Source organism: Diceros bicornis, chromosome 18 (assembly GCF_020826845.1).
Source record: "Diceros bicornis minor isolate mBicDic1 chromosome 18, mDicBic1.mat.cur, whole genome shotgun sequence".
NCBI lineage: Eukaryota > Metazoa > Chordata > Mammalia > Perissodactyla > Rhinocerotidae > Diceros > Diceros bicornis.
In genome coordinates this window covers 59,830,636-59,848,079 of record NC_080757.1, presented here as the reverse complement: position 1 = coordinate 59,848,079, position 17,444 = coordinate 59,830,636, and the positions used below count along the sequence as shown (strand labels likewise).

Sequence of the window (17,444 nt, the reverse complement as noted above, 5' to 3'; positions counted from 1 at the left end):
TTGTCAGTTGAGGAAACCGAGCTTCACAGAGGCGCAGTAATCTGTGCAAGGTTGCCCGAGCCAGAGCTGGCATGTGAACCCCGCCACCAGTAAATCGAAACAGAAAGCAAATTTTCAAATGTAATGGGGTAGCCTATAAACAATATATGTATGGCACCTTCCCTACAGTCACAAAATATCAATACTTTAACACTTTGAAACACTTATACGAACTTTGTACATTTAAGACACTTCCTCCTCTCTTTAAAAATGTACAGTGTTTAGGGCCGGCCCCATGGCTTAGCGGTTAAGTGCGCGAGCTCCGCCGCTGGCGGCCCGGGTTCGGATCCCGGGCGCGCACCGACGCACCGCTTCTCTGGCCACGCTGAGGCCGCGTCCCACATACAGCAACTAGAAGGATGTGCAGCTATGACATACAACTATATACCGGGGCTTTGGTGGAAAAATAAATAAATAAATTAAATTATAAAAAAAAAAATGTACAGTGTTTAGCTGGGTGTTTGAAATTTGTAAAACCAAGAGGCAGATGTCCTAATAAGACCTGCTGCTCAAGGAAGGCTACCTAATATCCTCCAGTTCAACTCAGACAGCTGCAGAAAATGCTGTAGAAAGACCCTGCAATGGTCAGAGGATTCTGAATGGGTGCCCCCCACCCAGTAACCCGTGAGCTCCCTCAGGACAGGCCATCGCCTTCACACCACCAATGCCCCCTGGCCCAGCACAGTGACACCAGTGGCTCCTGAACTAAACACAGTGGCGGCAAAGGCCACAGGGAGAGCACCCATGTGGCTTCCGCAGATGCCCTGGAGTTGGACTCCTACAGTCAATCGTCGTACCATAATCCCCTGAAATACACATTTGTGGGGCGAGTTTTGATATACCAAAAGTAGGATATTCAATAGAATATGTAATAAAAGTAAAAATAATGTATATGCTAGGAAAAAGGCTAGAGAGATAAATATTGAAATGACAGCAGTTGAGTGGTATAATTATGGGTAGTTTTTATTTCTTGTATGTTTTCACCCATTCTATGACAATCACTTATTTTTATAATCAGATAAAATCATCAGAAATAGCTCTAAAATCTTTTCTCACACACACCCCCACACACAGATACCTCTGAGATGTTCCAAAGATGTAACTTAGGTCGTGGTGAAAGGCATCTAGTGAACTGGCATTCGAGCAAAGAAGGTTACACAGCAAGGTCAGGTCACTTTCTAATAAGGACAGGTTAAATTTTTCCACAGAGAAAAGGACAATTAGGCCCATTCTCAATTTACTCCTCACTGGGCAGTCTTCAGGCAGAGGGGCCTCACTTCTTTCTAGAAATGGTGCCATTTGATCTTCCAAATACTTCCACAGGTCTTTCTGCACCTGATCCCAGGAGAGAAGGAAGACACAAGAACCATGGAGTGAATCCATCAGAGGTGTTGACAGCTGCCCCATCACTGGTTGCCCTTAGTTCCACCTCAGCTGGGCAGGGAGCCAATGCCCCGAGGGGCAGGGAGAGCTCTCTGGAGGGGTCATTCCATAGCCGTGCCTCCCCACTGAACCCCGAGCATCCCCCTCTCCCCGGGCCTGGCTGCCCTGAGCCTTTGGGAGCCGCCACCAATGGTGCAGTCCAGAAACTTGGCATGGTGGAGGAGCTCTCAGGTGGAGACCTTTGATGCTTACATGGGTTCAACTGTCATCTCAGAAGCGGCCCCAGGTCTGTCTCAAAAACGCCGGAGCCACACCACAATGAGGGTAGAGATGCAATGAAGGATGTTTCCAACACCTTTCTGCTCAGCCCAGAGGCCAGGTGAGGAGGTGGGACCAGTGGTGGGGGTGGGGCCAGGTGAGGAGGTGGGACCAGTGGGGGGAGTGGGGCCAGGTGAGGAGGTGGGACCAGTGGTGGGGGTGGGGCCAGGTGAGGAGGTAGGACCAGTGGGGAGAGTGGGGCCAGGTGAGGAGGTGGGACCAGTGGTGGGGGTGGGCCAGGTAAGGAGGTGGGACCAGTGGTAGCAGGAGGAAGCAAATGGAGAGGACAGAGAATTCCCAAGAGGCGGTGCTAGGAGAAAACGGAGGGAAAGGTCTACCTGCCCCATCTGCACCCTGGCCCACTGAGCATAGAGGGTGGAGGTCATGGGCCAGTAGGAGGTGGGGTGATGCTGACTGCCCAGAAAGTAGAGAAGGGAGCTGCTGGTGACACCCCTGAAACCTGATACCTGCGTCTCTGTGTAGTGCAGAGCGGTCCACGGCAGTGCCTGTCCTTCATAGATCATGGGCACACGAACCACAGAATAAAACTGCTGAAACTGGGTGAAAAAGTTCTTTAAATTGATGGCATTCCAAGTCTGGAGGATGCTGAAGATGCTGTCCAGCATGACTCTGGCAGCTATCTGCTTCCCTCTCACCAAGTTTTTCCGTGTACTATCTGTGACGTGGTCCATGAGTTTCTGAAGATTCCCAGGGTGCTTCACACAAATTATATCATCATACTGATGCCAGTCTAAGAGTGAAAGAAAGAAAGAACTCAGGACCATCAAAACCCACTAGACCGAGACACTCTACCCTGGAAGGCTGATCTTGCCTGGCAGAAACACAGAAGGAATGAGCCATGAGCCAAAGGAAGGGAAGAAAGAAAGGAAAACCACAGGCACATGGTGAATGGAAAGCCACCAGGCACTCCAGGCAGGTGCCCGTCGGCAGAGACACAACTCGGGGCCTGGCCCCCATGGGGAGCATGGCTGTCTTTAGGACGGGTCTCCTAGACACCCCACGGTGATCAGAGTGAGACCCAAGGTCACACGGTTCGGCCAGCCTAAAATACTTGGAACACGTCTTTATAAATGACCACACAGCTGTTCATCACTCGCCAGCAACCGAGAAGTGCGTTGGCGAGGTACTTGGTACAAACGCCCGTTTCCTCCATACTAGGAGCCGTGACGCCAACTCCATGAAGGACAGTGCAGGTCACGCTGCAGACAAGACAGAGCCCCCAACGACCACCTCTTCTAGCAAAACTAGACTGGCACGAATTATCATCTGATGAGGGAGTCACATCAAGCTTGGGCCAACACAGGGTAAGGGCTGAATCCCTGACTGCTCTATGACTAGTTGCAAACGATATGTGTGTAAACTTAGAAGACACAATAAAATCACCTGTAAAATAATTAGAAGACAAAGATGTCAATAAGACACCAGATGTAACAGGGATACATAAAAATAGCCGTGAAACCAGAAAGTAGAAGTCCCCGAATGCGCCTCCTGCTACTTGTTGCAGATTACACATCCTGTTGTCTTTACTGGAAGTCCTGCTCACTCCATCTCTGCCCCATCCCTGTCCGGTGACAACTTGTAATTATTGTTTGGATCTCAACTTGGGCATCATCTCCTGTGGAAGCTCTTCCTGCTCGCTGCATCCCTCCTACTGTGGCCCATATGGGCCCACGCGGGGGACCTAATGGGTCTCCCTCAGTTTTATTAGAATGCCCTGCCAGACAAAGGCAAGGTGAGAGCCGCTGGCCTGGGAAAGGTCCGTGTTGTGGAGGTGGAGGGAGCGCCAACTGGGCTCCTGGGAAGGGGACACCCTCAACCCCAGAGGGACAGGCCAGGGAGGGACATTAAAGGTCTGGGTCTCTCAGAATCTCCTAGAAGAACAGAAATTAAATGTTTAAGTTCCAACCTACTAGAGAAAAGAGAAAGAGAAAGAAAATCCAAAAGTCAGAAAAAGTACAAAAAAAAAAGTCAATAGAAAAGACACAGGAAGATAGCCAAGCTGGCGCTAAGGGCTAAATGCATCCATTGAAGATGATCGGACTGAATGACAAACACGAAATAAAACAACCAACAAGAGTCCCACGAAACAGAGATGTGGCTGTGAGGGACGAACCTGAGAGAAACAGCAGAGTCAAGAGGAAAAGGGGGAGGGGGGAGGAATGCATACAAGAGCAAAGCACACACAGCAGAATTCGTTTCAGGCAGAACGCAGCACAAGGCAGAAAGCATTCAAAAGGACAGAGCGCTAGCTATCGCTAGTTCTGCACCCAGCACGCATTTCTGCTATCTCTGTCTCCTGTGTCACGGGAACCCCCTTTCTGCCAGCCTTGCCACTGTGGCTCGCATTCTGCCAACGAGAGGTGCTGACAGGAGGCTTAGAAGGAGGAAGGAGAGGGGAGCCATCTCTCTCTTTCTCTCTCTGTTTATTAGGAATAATGAAATCCACATTTATTTAATTTAACATAGATAAACCATTACCATACCAAGTGGAGCAAAGCACAAAATTCTCAATCAACAAAATTCCAGCGCCTTCCAGATGCTCCTCCCAAGTCACCTGCAGTGATGTCAGTGGCTGGAGCACTTCCACACCTGGGCTCAAGCAGTGACCTCTGAGACACCTGGAAAGCCAGTGAAGACCTTCCTGGACCTTCCCATCAGCCCTTCTGTTGGTTACTATGACTCAGCTCCTTCCTGCTTAAAACAGCTGATCCAATCCAACTGTCCCGGGTACCATCTCCAAGAAGCTCTCAAAGTCAACCTATCAACTGAGCATCCGACCCAACAGCCCACCCCGAGAGGTAACAAGTCAAAGGGCTGACAGGCCTTTACAACAATTAGGAGAAAGGATTAAAAATGCCGAAAAGCTCTGACACCCATTTTAAAAAAACGCTTGCATAGGGCCGGCCCCGTGGCTTGGTGGTTAAGTGCGCGCGCTCCACTGCTGGCGCCCCGGGTTCGGATCCTGCACGCCCACCGACGCACCGCTTCTCCAGCCATGCTGAGGCGGCGTCCCACAGACAGCAACTAGAAGGATGTGCAGCTATGACATACAACTATCTACTGGGGCTTTGGCGGAAAAATAGATAAATAAAAATTAAAAAAAAAAAAATAGATACTTCCAAGCTGAGTTCAGCAAACATTTAAAAAAAAAAAAAACGCTTGCAAAATATAATTATTGGAAAATAGTATTTGGAACTAGATCATGATTAACGAAGCATCTGAAAATAAAGTTGCTTGGCAATTTTTAATTCGTCTCCAACAAAAAATCTGTTTAATGGACTTTAAAAGCATTCTGGATTTGTGGTTAAAAAGTACGCATCTTTACGCGGTTCGACAGCTTAAGTACCAGATTCAGATAAAATCTGAAGTGACTAAGGCCGTGCTTCTTACACGAGAGCAGACTGGAACTGCCACCCCAATCACAGCCACCTCTTCTGGCAAGACGAGATCCGCATGGACGCTCGTCAGACACGGGAGTCCCTCAAGCTTGGGAACAGCCGGCTTAGGCCACCTGACAAGCACGGCACAACCAGAAAAGGGCCAGAACCCCATTCTTTGGCCCACCCACATGGAACGCAGTGAGGGAGTCAACACTCGATACATTTAAGAAGAGAGCATGACTCTAGTTTCTTCTCTGTCTCTTCAGGCCCCTCAGAATAACCAAGCCCCCGCTCTCACTGACCCCTACAGCCATCAGCCCAACTGAGGTCCCAGCCACCGGCAGCAGCAACTACAGAGACACCTCCAGGGGATTCCGAACCCTAGCCATCAAGTCACCACCAGCTTTCAAGCCTTCCCGGCTGAGGCCCCAGACATAGAGCAGAAATAAGCCATCCCTGCTGCACTCTGTCCAAAATCTTGACTCACAGAAACCATGAGAATGAGAAAATTGTTTTATGCAAAAACTAATAAAGTGCATGGTCTTAGTGACAGACTGGAACACATCTCTCAGAAGCTGACAGATCAATCTTTTTAAAAAAGGACTTTAATATTAAATAGGTTTTATCTAACAGATATATGTACAACTTTTGAGTCCCCCCAAACAGATTATCCATTCTTTCTGAGCACACGCGGAATATTTATGATGGACCAGGTATTAGGCCACAAAGAAGATCTGGAAAAGTTCCTAAAAGCAGAATCCATACAGAATCTCTATATAGAACACACACACACACACACACACACACATACCCCCTAGACTCACACCACACAGACCAGACACACACACACACTCACACATTACACATACACACCAGACACACACACACAGCAGACACATACACACACACCCCATACACACTGCATGCAGTGAGTGGAAAATAGAACAAAGGAAAAAACAAAGAAAAGATAGAGAAAAAATAGACACAGATAAGAGAAAGAAAAACAGAAATGGGAGAAGGTGAAGAAGATAGAAGAGCGGCAGCGATGCAGACAGCAGGAGGGGGATCAGGCCCTGACGCTCCTCCCACGTCTCAGTCTCATTCACAGTTGAGTGGACATCTCCTGGGAAGGGTCCTGGCAGCCCTGTCTCCCCTCCTCTTGCCCTGAACCTGCTCACTTGCTCACTGCTGCCTCAATGGCCCAGCCCTGCCTCCCAGGGCTCCATCCTCTCTCCTTTCCCTTTATTAAAAAGCCTTTTCCTGTGTCCTCTTGTAAGTGTGCAGTTAAGCTAAACTGATGGGAAACAGGCTCCCAATCTCAGATTTATTAAACACAGGGCTGGGGTGGGGGCAGGGCCCACGCCCAGCAAAGAGGACCCACAGAGGGCAAGGCCAGCCTCGCTCTCCAGAGAGGCACATCCAGACCGGAGACCTGGCACCTGCACCACGCATGGCTCACCTCCGGAGCCCAGGAGCGAGGACCTCACGTGCAGACAGCGGTTGACATGCTCGCCTTCCTTCTGCTGCCGTTTGTAGATGAATTCATACTCCACAGGGCCCTTGTCACGGGCAACAACGTACTTGTAAGGAATGGGCTTATTCAGGTGCTGCTTGGAAAGGACAGCTCTGCCCTCAACCAGGAACCCATCGTCACCTAAGTCTCTGTGAATAAACAGGATATCAGCTGGTTATCTGAAAATCCTCTCGGAAATTTCAGTTCTTCTCAAACACAGCATGGAGTGCAGACCCAAAGCTGTAAGTCAATACTGACCAAGAGGACGCTCCTACGCATGGGTACCAGACAGAACCAACAGAAATATGACAAGAAGGACACTATAGGGAATATTTGTTTGAAATATTCATTGTCCAAAAGTCTAAGGATGTCATCAACTTGATAAAAATTGTTCTTTCAATAGGTTTCAAAGACTGGAAGTTCTGCACATTTCCCTGAGGGACTTCTCACAAGCCCTTGGACATACTTACTTGGTGCAGGACATCTCACAGACGTTAAGATTCCATTTGGGTTTCCCAAATTCTTCTCCTCCCCTGATAAATACTTTGTGGTAGCTGGGGCTGAATTTGAAATGTCTAGAAATGATTGCATGGAAGTACACGGTGACTCCTTCCCCGGGACTCAGCGGGCTAGAGGAAAACCACGGGAGGAAGTGCCAATTAGATGCAGATCAGATCTGCCTCCCTCATGCATGCACACATGTGCACATGCACAGGCACATGTGGACACATACAGGCACACATGTGCACACGCATGCATATGCACACACGAGCACACACATATGTACAGGCACACATACGTACAGGCACACATATACATACCCACAGGCACATACCATCCTCGTTTCTTGACTGTGCATTAACACACACTCCAGCACAGTGCAACAGTGTCCACACTTCCTGCCATGTGGGTCCCCTCCCTATGCAGTGGAGGAAGGTGGGCACAGGGTAGGGGACAATCTCTGGGGGCAGTGGCGGGAGAGGGTTGGTTAGCACTCTGGGATGTGACAGCTTCTGTCCTGAGTTCCATAAGGCCTGTGTTGCCTGCAGGACCCCAGGGACTATGTGATGGAGCACTGAAACCAAACAAGGAATTGGGAAGGTGCCCCTTCCCGCCTACCGCCTGAGCAGTCCCCCTTTTCCCCTAAAGCTCAGCTCCTGAAAAGAGTCAACAAGAAAGGCAGCCTGGGAACCTCCTCTGGGCTGTGCGGCCCTTCGCTGCCCCAGCAGAGAGGTAGGGTGGGGGCTGTGCCTATGCTCCTGGGGCAGGTTACCTCCTCACTTCCCCGGGCGGGGGTTGCACCTACCTTTCCGTAACTTCATGTGCACCAGCTTTCTGATTTCTCTGCTCCTCATTCTTCACAGCAGCTGCATAATTTCTGTTATTCCCTTCCGGCTTGGCTTTCTCAGTTTCACTCGCTTTCTTTCCAGTCACAGCTGTCTTGTCCTTGGTTTCAGCTTCCTGGAACGAGGAACCAAACCCTAACCTTTAAGACCAGCCTCCACATGTGCCCCCCAACAGCCAATGATTCTCACAGCAGCCAGAGTGGTCTCATCCCTTCCCTGCTCAGAACCTTCCAATGCCTCCTGGTCCCCTCACCACAGCCTCCCCAGGCCCCTCTCTCCAACCTCGTCAACAGCCTCTCTTCCCTTCATTCGCTCCTGGGGGCACCAGCTTCCTTGCTGCTCTCTGAACACCCCCACCACACTCTACCTCAGAGCCTTTGCACGTCCATTTTTGACTGGGACACATCCCCAGATATCCACATGGCTTGCGTCTCACTCTTTCCGCTCTCCACTCCAACACCACCCCCTTGGTGAGGCCTTGCCTGGCCACGTTCCCTCAGCACCTACCTCCAGCACCTCACCCTACTTTCTCCATGGCACTTCTCACAGCCTGACTTTGCTTTCTGTCTTTCTCCCCTCTAGAATGTGAGCCTCATGAAGGCAGAGCTGGGTCTCCTTCAGCTGTACCCCTAGCACCTAACACATAGTCACTGAATGATTAAATGAAAGATGAGCTGTGGAAGGTGTGGGGCCGAAAGGAGCAGACCATGGGACAGAGAGTGGGCATGAGGAGGCTTCCTGGAGGCCGAGACGCTGTACCTGGCAGTGTTCTGGAGAAGCAGGCACGCTTGCTGGCGGCTGTTTCGTTTTCTGAGTCTTATTTTTAACTTCTTTCCCAGCCCCTTTCCTTGGACTATCTGGCTTGGCTGCAGCATCAATTGCCTGGAAAAAATAATGACGCCAAAAACATCAGGGCCAAGGTGACAAAACGGACGGAGACTGGGACTCAACGGCGTGAGGGTCAGCATCTGCCACCAGACCAGGGACAGGGGTCAGCAGCTCAGGTGGAGGGGCAGCCCCTTCCAAAGCCCCCTCCAGGGAGCAAGTCCCAGTGGACGCCCTTCCCAGACTGGGAGGCCATGTCAGAATCACACGCACAGCAAGGCGTCAAGGGCGTGGCGGGCCAACCCTGGCCATCACTCCCGACAACTCACCCCAGAGGCGGGGGCTGCGGCCTGCTGCCCGGCAGGCCGAGGCTCCTGGGCAGTGTCTTCCTTCCCAGGACGTCCTTCACCAGCAGAGGTGGTTGGGACGGCCCCCTCCTGGGGGAGGCCTCTGTCCTTGGAGGGGTCGGGGGTGTGGTGGTCCTTCCCTTCCAGGAGGGCACCTCCCAGAGTCTGGTCCTGGGGCGCCGGGCTGCTCAGAGACTCTCCTCCCACGGCTGCTTCTGCTCCTCCCACAGCCTGGCCCTGCAGAGGGCGGCCACCAGCCTCAGTGGGCACAAGGGGCCCTTTGTGGCCACCGCCCTCCAGTGGCGTCACGCTCGTGCTGGGGGGCTGGCTTGGCTGGCTGGTCGGACTGTTCTGCTGAGCTCCACACTGGGGCAGGGCCGCGTCCTGGAACGCAGGGTTCCCAAGCGAATGCAGACCGTAGGGGCCCGAGAAGGAGCCCGGCTCCGTGGGAGCCGCAATGTTCTGCTTCTTCTTCCTCTTCTGTTTCTTTCTTTTGCTCTAAACAGGAAAAGAGATCCTAATTTTATTTCTTAGGTTTCCTCTATTCTCGCCAATGTTTTCAATTTCTCAAGTGTGTCAAGCTTAGCTCGACCAAATCACCTTACATCTGTTAAATCTGCCATTTCTATATCTTGGAAAGAATGAAATGGAGACTAAAATGAATGGGGCGGTGGATGGAATTGAGGGACAAGTGGTCACACGCTTTGTTCAACCAAATCAAAGCTGAGAATCTCCCACGGAATCCCTCCTGACGGACATCCCTCTAGGGCTGAATGGTTTCAAACGTTAGAAAGCACGTGTGGGGGGCCAGCCCGGTGGCGTGAGCGGTTGAGTGCACGCGCTCCGCTGCGGTGGCCCGGGGCTCGCCGGTTCGGATCCCGGGTGCGCACCAACGCACTGCTTGCCAAGCCATGCTGTGGCGGCGTCCCATATAAAGTGGAGGAAGATGGGCACGGATGTTAGCCCAGGGTCAGTCTTCCTCAGCAAAAAAAGAGGAGGATTGGCAGATGTTAGCACAGGGCTGATCTCCTCACAAAAAAAAAAAAAAAAAAAAGAAAGCACGTGTGGGCCTCCACATGTTACACACCTGTCGTCTGTAGTACATACACAAACACTGAAATGGAGAAAAGGATGAGACTGAAAAACGAGCAGAAGGCTGAAGAGTTCCTTCCTGTACCCACACAGGCACACTGGGCCCCTGCCCAGAGATCCCTGCTCAAAGGCAAAAGTCCCCAACTTCGGACTCAGAAATGCAGCTCATGAGACACAGATGTGGCAGGACCCTCGAGGGCTCCACGGGGCTCGACACCCTGCGTCTCTTGGGGATTCTGCTCTGGAGCTCATGTTGATCAGTTCATTAAGTGGGAGGGTCCTGCAAATGCCTTGACACCTGGTATGGCCCCGGGACTCGCTACCTATCCCCTGCCTGGGCTGAGTCGCCTGGGAGAGGGAGATGGAAGAACTTGGGGTTTGTCTACGCATGGGATGGGGTGGCCTTGTTCTGAGTCAGCTCCTGGATCTTCTCCCAGAATCCTGACTGAACCTCCTGCAGATCTGCCTGCAAGGACCAGCATGACACACAGGTGCCCTGGGCACTGCAGCTCAGGCACCCCTAGAGGGCCATTTCCTGGCCTGTCTGATAATCAACACCCACTAACATCATGGTAGAAAGAAAGATGCTTAAGAAAGGTCATTTAAGGCAGTAACTTCTCATGGGGCCGGGCCGGTGGCGCAAATGGTTAAGTGTGCGAGCTCTGCTGCGGCGGCCCGAGGTTCCCCAGTTCGGGTCCCGGGTGCGCACCAACACACCGCTTGTTAAGCCATGCTGTGGCAGGGTCCCATATAAAGTAGAGGAAGATGGGCACGGATGTTAGCCCAGGGCCAGTCTTCCTCAGCAAAAAAAAAAAAAAAAAAAAAAAAAGAGGATTGGCTTGGATGTTGTTAGCTCAGGGCTGGTCCTCCTCACCAAAAAAAAACAAAAAAAAGCAGTAACTTCTCCAACTTCCCTGGGCATACAGATCTCTAAAAATCTTGCTAACATGCAGATGGTGACTCAGCACATCTGGGGGACCCAAGATTCGGCTTTTCCAAGGACCCCCCCAGAGAAGTGGTGCTGCCCAGTCCAGGCCTGCCCTGAGAGCAGCAGGACTAGTCCAGCTCTCCGGAGCTCCTCCAGGAAGCCTTACCCCACGCACCCCAACTCTGATCTGACTGGTCTGTGGGCCTTGGCACCAGCATCTCTGTTGGCTTTCCTGATGGTTCTAGCATGCAGCCTCGGTTGAGAACCACCGGTCAGACCAGCAAAAGGCTGCATGCGTGGACCAGGTGGCCTGCAGCTTTTGCAGAATCTCCTTTTTCAGCGCGAGGCTGGCTTAAATCAAGTCGCTTCAGTTCAACAGTGATTTACTGAGGAACCTGGAACTCTGCTATGGTCAAAGAACAAGAGAGCAAGACACGTTCCTCCCCAACGAAGCCAGTGGTTTAGCGGGGGAGACAGGCTAAAAACAGGTTTTGCATGGGAAGTGCCAGTGACAAAGGCGCTCGAGGGCACTGGGAACCCCTAGCCTGGAAGGCTTCCCGCGAGAAGACAGTACAGGCTGAGTCTGAAAGACGCTAAACCGGAGAAGGTGGCTTGTCCATCCTCAAAGATTCCCTGATCCTGTGCCGTGGCCGGAGACGAGGTGCCTCCTGCGGCTTCCTTGCTCACCCATAACAAAGGCTTAACCGTGGTCAGGAGACCCCTGCATGACTTGACTCCTGTTCACTGCCTGCCAACCTCATCCCTGGCCGCCAGCACTAATCTTGCTTTTTATTTTCTGTATTTTATGATGATTTGACATTTTGGGAGCCATGCTAATCCTGGAGGGACAGCTCCTCCCAGGGACAGCTAATTCCTAGAAATAGAAAATGACTCCTGAGGGCGCACACCTTTCATATGCAAACCAACCAACCCACACCACAACTACCTCCTTTATCTAACCCTGACACGCCCAGCCAATATTTCCCCTGCCCTAATCACCCCAGGGCCAGGTGCAGGACACCCTGACAGTCCTATAGTCGGAGCCCAGCAAGATTACTCACACTAGCCAATCCTAAACTTGCTCAAACTTGGCTACCCTGCCCCACACCACAGGCTCTGGGCCATGCTCTCCCCTCGCTCCTTGTGCCTCCTGACCACCCTGGTCCTTCCCCGTGTGGCCCTGCATGGCATAGCCCCTCCTCTTGGGAACCGTAATAAAACTTCTCTCAGGGGCCGGCCCGGTGGCGCAAGCGGTTAAGTGCGCGCGCTCCGCTGCGGCGGCCCGGGGTTCGCTGGTTCGGATCCCGGGCGCGCACCGATGCACTGCTTGGTAAGCCATGCTGTGGCGGCGTCCCATATAAAGTGGAGGAAGATAGGCACAGATGTTAGCCCAGGGCCGCCTTCCTCAGCAAAAAAAGAGGAGGATTGGCGGATGTTAGCTCAGGGCTGATCTCCTCACAAAAAAAAAAAAAAAAAAAAACCAAAAAAAAAACTTCTCTCAGTGGCACTGACCCCTTGTGTCGTCACTCAGTCACCTCTATAAATTAAATCCCCTGTACAATCAGGACGCCTCCTTGCTGTCATCTCCTGCCTCGATTTCCCTTTTTCCCCAGACACCTCCTTCCTTTAGTCCTCTGCCCCACGCCCCTCAGCAAGGGTCCTGGACACCCTCAGTAGGAAAGCACCCCCCCGCACTCCCCCTACTTTACTGTATCACCACACACTACACACGCTTTCATTTGTTTTTTCTCCCCAAGAATGGAAGTCTCTGCATCTGTTTTGTTCACTGCTGCATCCAGTGTCCAGAACAATCCCTGGCCCACTGCACTGCCCAAACGTTTTTGTTTCATTCAATCAATTCCTCGGAAAGCCCGCATGCTTCTCCATGCAAGCTCTGGCTGCTTCCCTGCCAGACTGGCAGGTTTCCCGGCCCCCACATGATGCTCGCGCCCCCACTCCCCTCTGCCCACATACCCCTCGGCCCCCACGCCCCTCGGCCCAGAGCCAGGTCTGCACTCAGCTCCCACGACGACGGGCTTTCACTCTTCTGATTTGCAATTTTCCTCTTTACCTGTTTTCTCTCTCTCTTACTCCAATTTTATTGTGCTTTTTAAAAGCTGCCTCAAGACTTGTTAGAATAGGATTTAGATTTTGCACAGGCAACTTATAGCTCTCTCAACATACATTTACGGGGACTGTGTACGCACCAGGCACCCTTCCACACATCCCGAGGCAGGGCTGGGACGCCGGGCAGACCCAAGACTCCTGGCATGTCTGTCAAGCAAGGCTCAGGCTGAAATCTCAACTTTTTCTTTGACAAAAATGAACTTTATATATATGTGTGTAAGTTTTATACATATATACTCCTAATTACATATATATAATATATATATATATTCCTAATTAATGTGAGGGGAAGGCAGGCCAGCCCAGGTCACTCACCAGCTGCTGGGGACCCCTGAAGAGGCAACTACAATGGGGTGTGGGGGTGACGGGTGGGAGCACTGCAGCAGAGACCCCGGAGATGAGCACTGGCTAGTCAGGTGGAAAGAAGCTGAAGTGTTGGAGGCTGACAAGTGGGCCCGCCAGCCCTGCCCAAGCCGCCCTGGGGCCCATTGGCTCAGCCCTGGCAGGTAAAAAGTACTGTGCTGATTAGGGAAGGACGACCCAGCTGACGACAGTGTCGCCCTTCCACCTGACATCTGATCAAGCACGTCCTTCTAGCAAAGGGGCAGTGCCAGAGCCCCCCTCTGCAGTAGTCCTTCCCGTGGTCTCCTGGCAGGTCATCGGGGGCGTGGACCCGAGTAACCTCTTTAAGCTTCAGTTTCCCCTTCTGTAGAACTGAGATGACAAATACAGGCAGCGTGTGGGGCGACACTTCTACGAACATAAGGTGTGGCTTTGAAGAACCAAGGGAGAAGAGAGTCTGGGATAGGAGCCGGAAAGATGGGGATGACATGTAGACTCACCCCTCACTAGCAGAGTCATTAGGATAAGTGCGGCCTCTCGATTACAGGCTGGCCAACTGCTCCTTCTCCCCCCCAACTCCAGGAAGTGGTCCCCTAAACCTCCCTGATCTCAGCCATGTGGTACAAGGATTAACTCTACTCCAGCTCCAGGGTCAGCCTGTCACCCTGGCTGAAGTGACTGGGTCAGGGAAGGGCATGTGACCCAATCAGAGCCAACGAGATTTGAGGAAAGTTTCCCCTGGGAAGGAGACGCTCTCTCTTTCTTCTATAGGAGCCACCAAAGAAGGTGTTCTCTTATTCCCTGAATGATATAGTGGGAGGTGGATAACTGTGGAAGTCATGACGTGACACATGATGGAAGGGTCCAGAGCATTGGACACAGCTGTTGAGAGGCTAAGGAGGAGACTGACATCAGGAGGGCAGTGTAGACACAGAGAGACACCTGGACTTGGGGAATTTCATCTAGGTGCCTTGATCAAGCCTCGCCTGCAGCTACTGCTACCTCAGAATTTCTCAGATATGTGAGTAACACATTTCCTTTACTGTATTAATTAGTCTCAGCCGGGTTTTCAGTTATTTGCAACCAAAAAATTTCTAACGAGTAAAATAACCAAACCTCATATTAGGTTGTGTCCATTTCTTACAGAAGCTCAAAATAAGCCAAGGTAATCAATGTTCTAACAGCTTTTTTCCTAGAATTTTTAGGGTATTGCTTTACATTAAAATATTGAATCAATTTGGTATATATTTTAGTGTTCAGCCTGAATTGGGAATCTAGTTTTTTCCAAATGGTAAGCCCATGGTTCAAACACTGCTTACTTAACACATCAGCTTTTACCCTCTGATTCATTATGCTACATTTATCGTGTGCTGAACTGTCATCTATGTCACGTCTGTGTCTGGATGTTTTATGCTGATCCTCATTGATGTGTTTCCATTAGAACATGAAGGGGAGCAGAATACGCCACCCCAAAATGTGCCACTTGGCACACTGATCATGTTAAATTAAAGTGACTCGAGAAGCAGTTGGTGCAAGAAGGACACTGACCGTCCTTCTGTTCCCGAGAGCAGGAGAGAAATCTCCCTTGTGAAGGCATCCTCCCTGCACCAGGAGACCGGAAGGCATCCTTAACACCAGAGAAGGCTGTGTGAACAAACCTTGTGACTTCCTCACTAATTTACCACCCCAAGCCCACACTTCTTTGTCTTGTTAATTCTTCATGAATTTGTTTCTTTGTCTAAAAGGTATAAAAGCTGCCTGCTTTGGTCACTTCTTGGAGCCTCATATCTTTAGGCTGCTATACATATGAAATTAAATTTGTTTTTTTCCTGTTCATCTGTCTCATGTCAATTTAATGATTAGACCAGCCAAAGAACCTTGAAGGGAAGAAGGGAAGTTTTCTTCCCCTACAGACGTTACATGGCTGTATGTCTACAGTTTAAGATACATTTGGATGTCAAATCTCCCATTTATTTTTCTCCTTTTCTACATTCTTTCTAGGAACTCACCAATTTATACTGGACTTGAGAATCTCATCAACTTCCAAAAAAACCAAAACCAAACTCGTGGGAGCTATACTACTTTTACACATTAATTGGTTAATTTAACGTATAAACCTGAGATAAGAACTGAAATCTTTACGGTATTAAACCTTCTATTTTCCCTCTCAGGGAAAACGTATTTTGGGGGTTGGTTTCCTGTTTTTGTTGCTATCATGGAGGGGCGCTCCACCCCCACTGCCCTTTCTGCCCGGTCAATTCCAGGCCCTGTGTAGACATCAGCTGTATTTGCCAAGTGCTTCAGCAGTTAACTAACCCACAGATCAAGCCCACAGGCCAAGACCATGCCTCACCCTTCACAGGCCCCGCCACCTCACACCTGGTCCCAGCGCCCTGCACCCCTGCCCTAGAAGCAGCTGCTCAACAAATCTCTGTTAAATGACTCAATGCCCATCTTACTCAAGAAAAAGTCACCACTCTCTGAAAAAAAGCAACAGTTAAAACGAACTCCACAAACATCACTCTTCAATGTCTGAAACCTCGTTGCTTTTCCTCATAAGCAAAAATACTTTCATTACATATATTAGTTTCATTTTTTATATTATTCGAGAAGCCTGCAACGCTCCTAGGCGCTAGAGAAAATGGAAGAGGTCGGGATGTGAACTTCCACAAACCAGAGACTAAACTCAGTGGCTTCCACTACCCACTGGGGTTTAGAACCCGGGCCCATAACCACAGGTGCTGGCATGGGCAGTGACAGGGTGTCTTCTCTGAGCCCCGGGAGAGGCTCGGCCTGGACCTCCACCAGCCTGGTCCTCGGCCTTCAGGGGAGACCAGGGCCCTCCTGCTCTTTCCCATGAAGAGAATCTTGTATAGCTTGTGAAGTTTTCGAGGTAAGTGTTCCCACATTCCAAAGGAGATAGTTGCACAAGAAATAAAACGATGGATGGAAGCATGGGAGTAGGGCAGACACACAGTCAAGCTGAAATTGCATGTTAGCAGAACATCCTTGGAGTCACAGGAGCCGAAACCCAATGGCTATTGCACAGACCAGCGCCTCCCCACCAGCCTTCCTTAGTCAGGGATGGGATGTGGTGCTCCATTCCCATGCAAGGCATGGGGGGAGGCATCTAGTTCCACAGCATATGCAAACTACCTGCTCAGAGTCTGGAGAGAACACATCAGTGACCTCAAACAGGGTTGCATCCTCTTTTCTTCTTTTGTTGGGAGGGTAATTAGCAGCCTCCAGCTCATCAGACGTGCAGTCTGCCGAATCTACGAAAACCTCTGATGCAACTTCCTGTTGAAACAGGACCCCTTTCAGACAGGGCAGGGTGCCCACAGGCACTGCTCCAGCAGAATCTTAACTGACCCCTAACTCAGGCCCAGGCAGGGACGCCCGCTCCCCAGCCCCTGGCAGTCCAGGGCCAGCAGGCAGATGGGCAGAGCAAATCCAGGGACAAGAACTGCCCCACGCCACAGTGGTGCCCTACAAAGGCTGGCACACCTGACCTCCAGGTGGAAGCAAGCCCAGGTCCTGGTTCCCTAGGCCCTCCATCCCAACGCCTGGGCTAGTGCTTCCCACACAGATGAGCTGCGGAGACATTTCTGGAAAGAGCAGGCAGCCCGGCACTTAAGGCAGAGCCAGGCCAGGCCTCTGGGGCCTCCAGGAACTGGGGGCAGCGCAAGGCAGCAGCCAACCCCCTGTGGATGGCGTGCCCCAACAACACAGAGCCGGCACTGGCCAGGGGCACCATCTCCTCCTCCCACCAGCCTCTTCCTT

The 17,444-nt window shown here is 51.1% G+C and overlaps 1 protein-coding gene across 8 annotated transcripts in view; it reads right to left on the bottom strand.

Moving 5' to 3' along the window:
• Positions 1-17,444, bottom strand: part of RNF213 (ring finger protein 213) — a 122,208-nt gene that overhangs the window by 87,029 nt on the left and 17,735 nt on the right. For 7 of the 8 annotated variants that reach the window (XM_058561819.1, XM_058561811.1, XM_058561818.1 and 4 more), the window contains 8 exons: positions 16,818-16,961; positions 9,155-9,670; positions 8,760-8,882; positions 7,961-8,115; positions 7,125-7,283; positions 6,601-6,803; positions 2,208-2,491; positions 1,118-1,374 (listed from right to left, as the gene is read on the bottom strand). In XM_058561819.1, coding sequence (XP_058417802.1) covers positions 1,118-1,374; positions 2,208-2,491; positions 6,601-6,803; positions 7,125-7,283; positions 7,961-8,115; positions 8,760-8,882; positions 9,155-9,670; positions 16,818-16,961 — 1,841 coding nt within the window. The remainder of the gene's footprint in view (positions 1-1,117; positions 1,375-2,207; positions 2,492-6,600; positions 6,804-7,124; positions 7,284-7,960; positions 8,116-8,759; positions 8,883-9,154; positions 9,671-16,817; positions 16,962-17,444) is intronic. The other variant, XM_058561814.1, reaches the window with a different exon arrangement.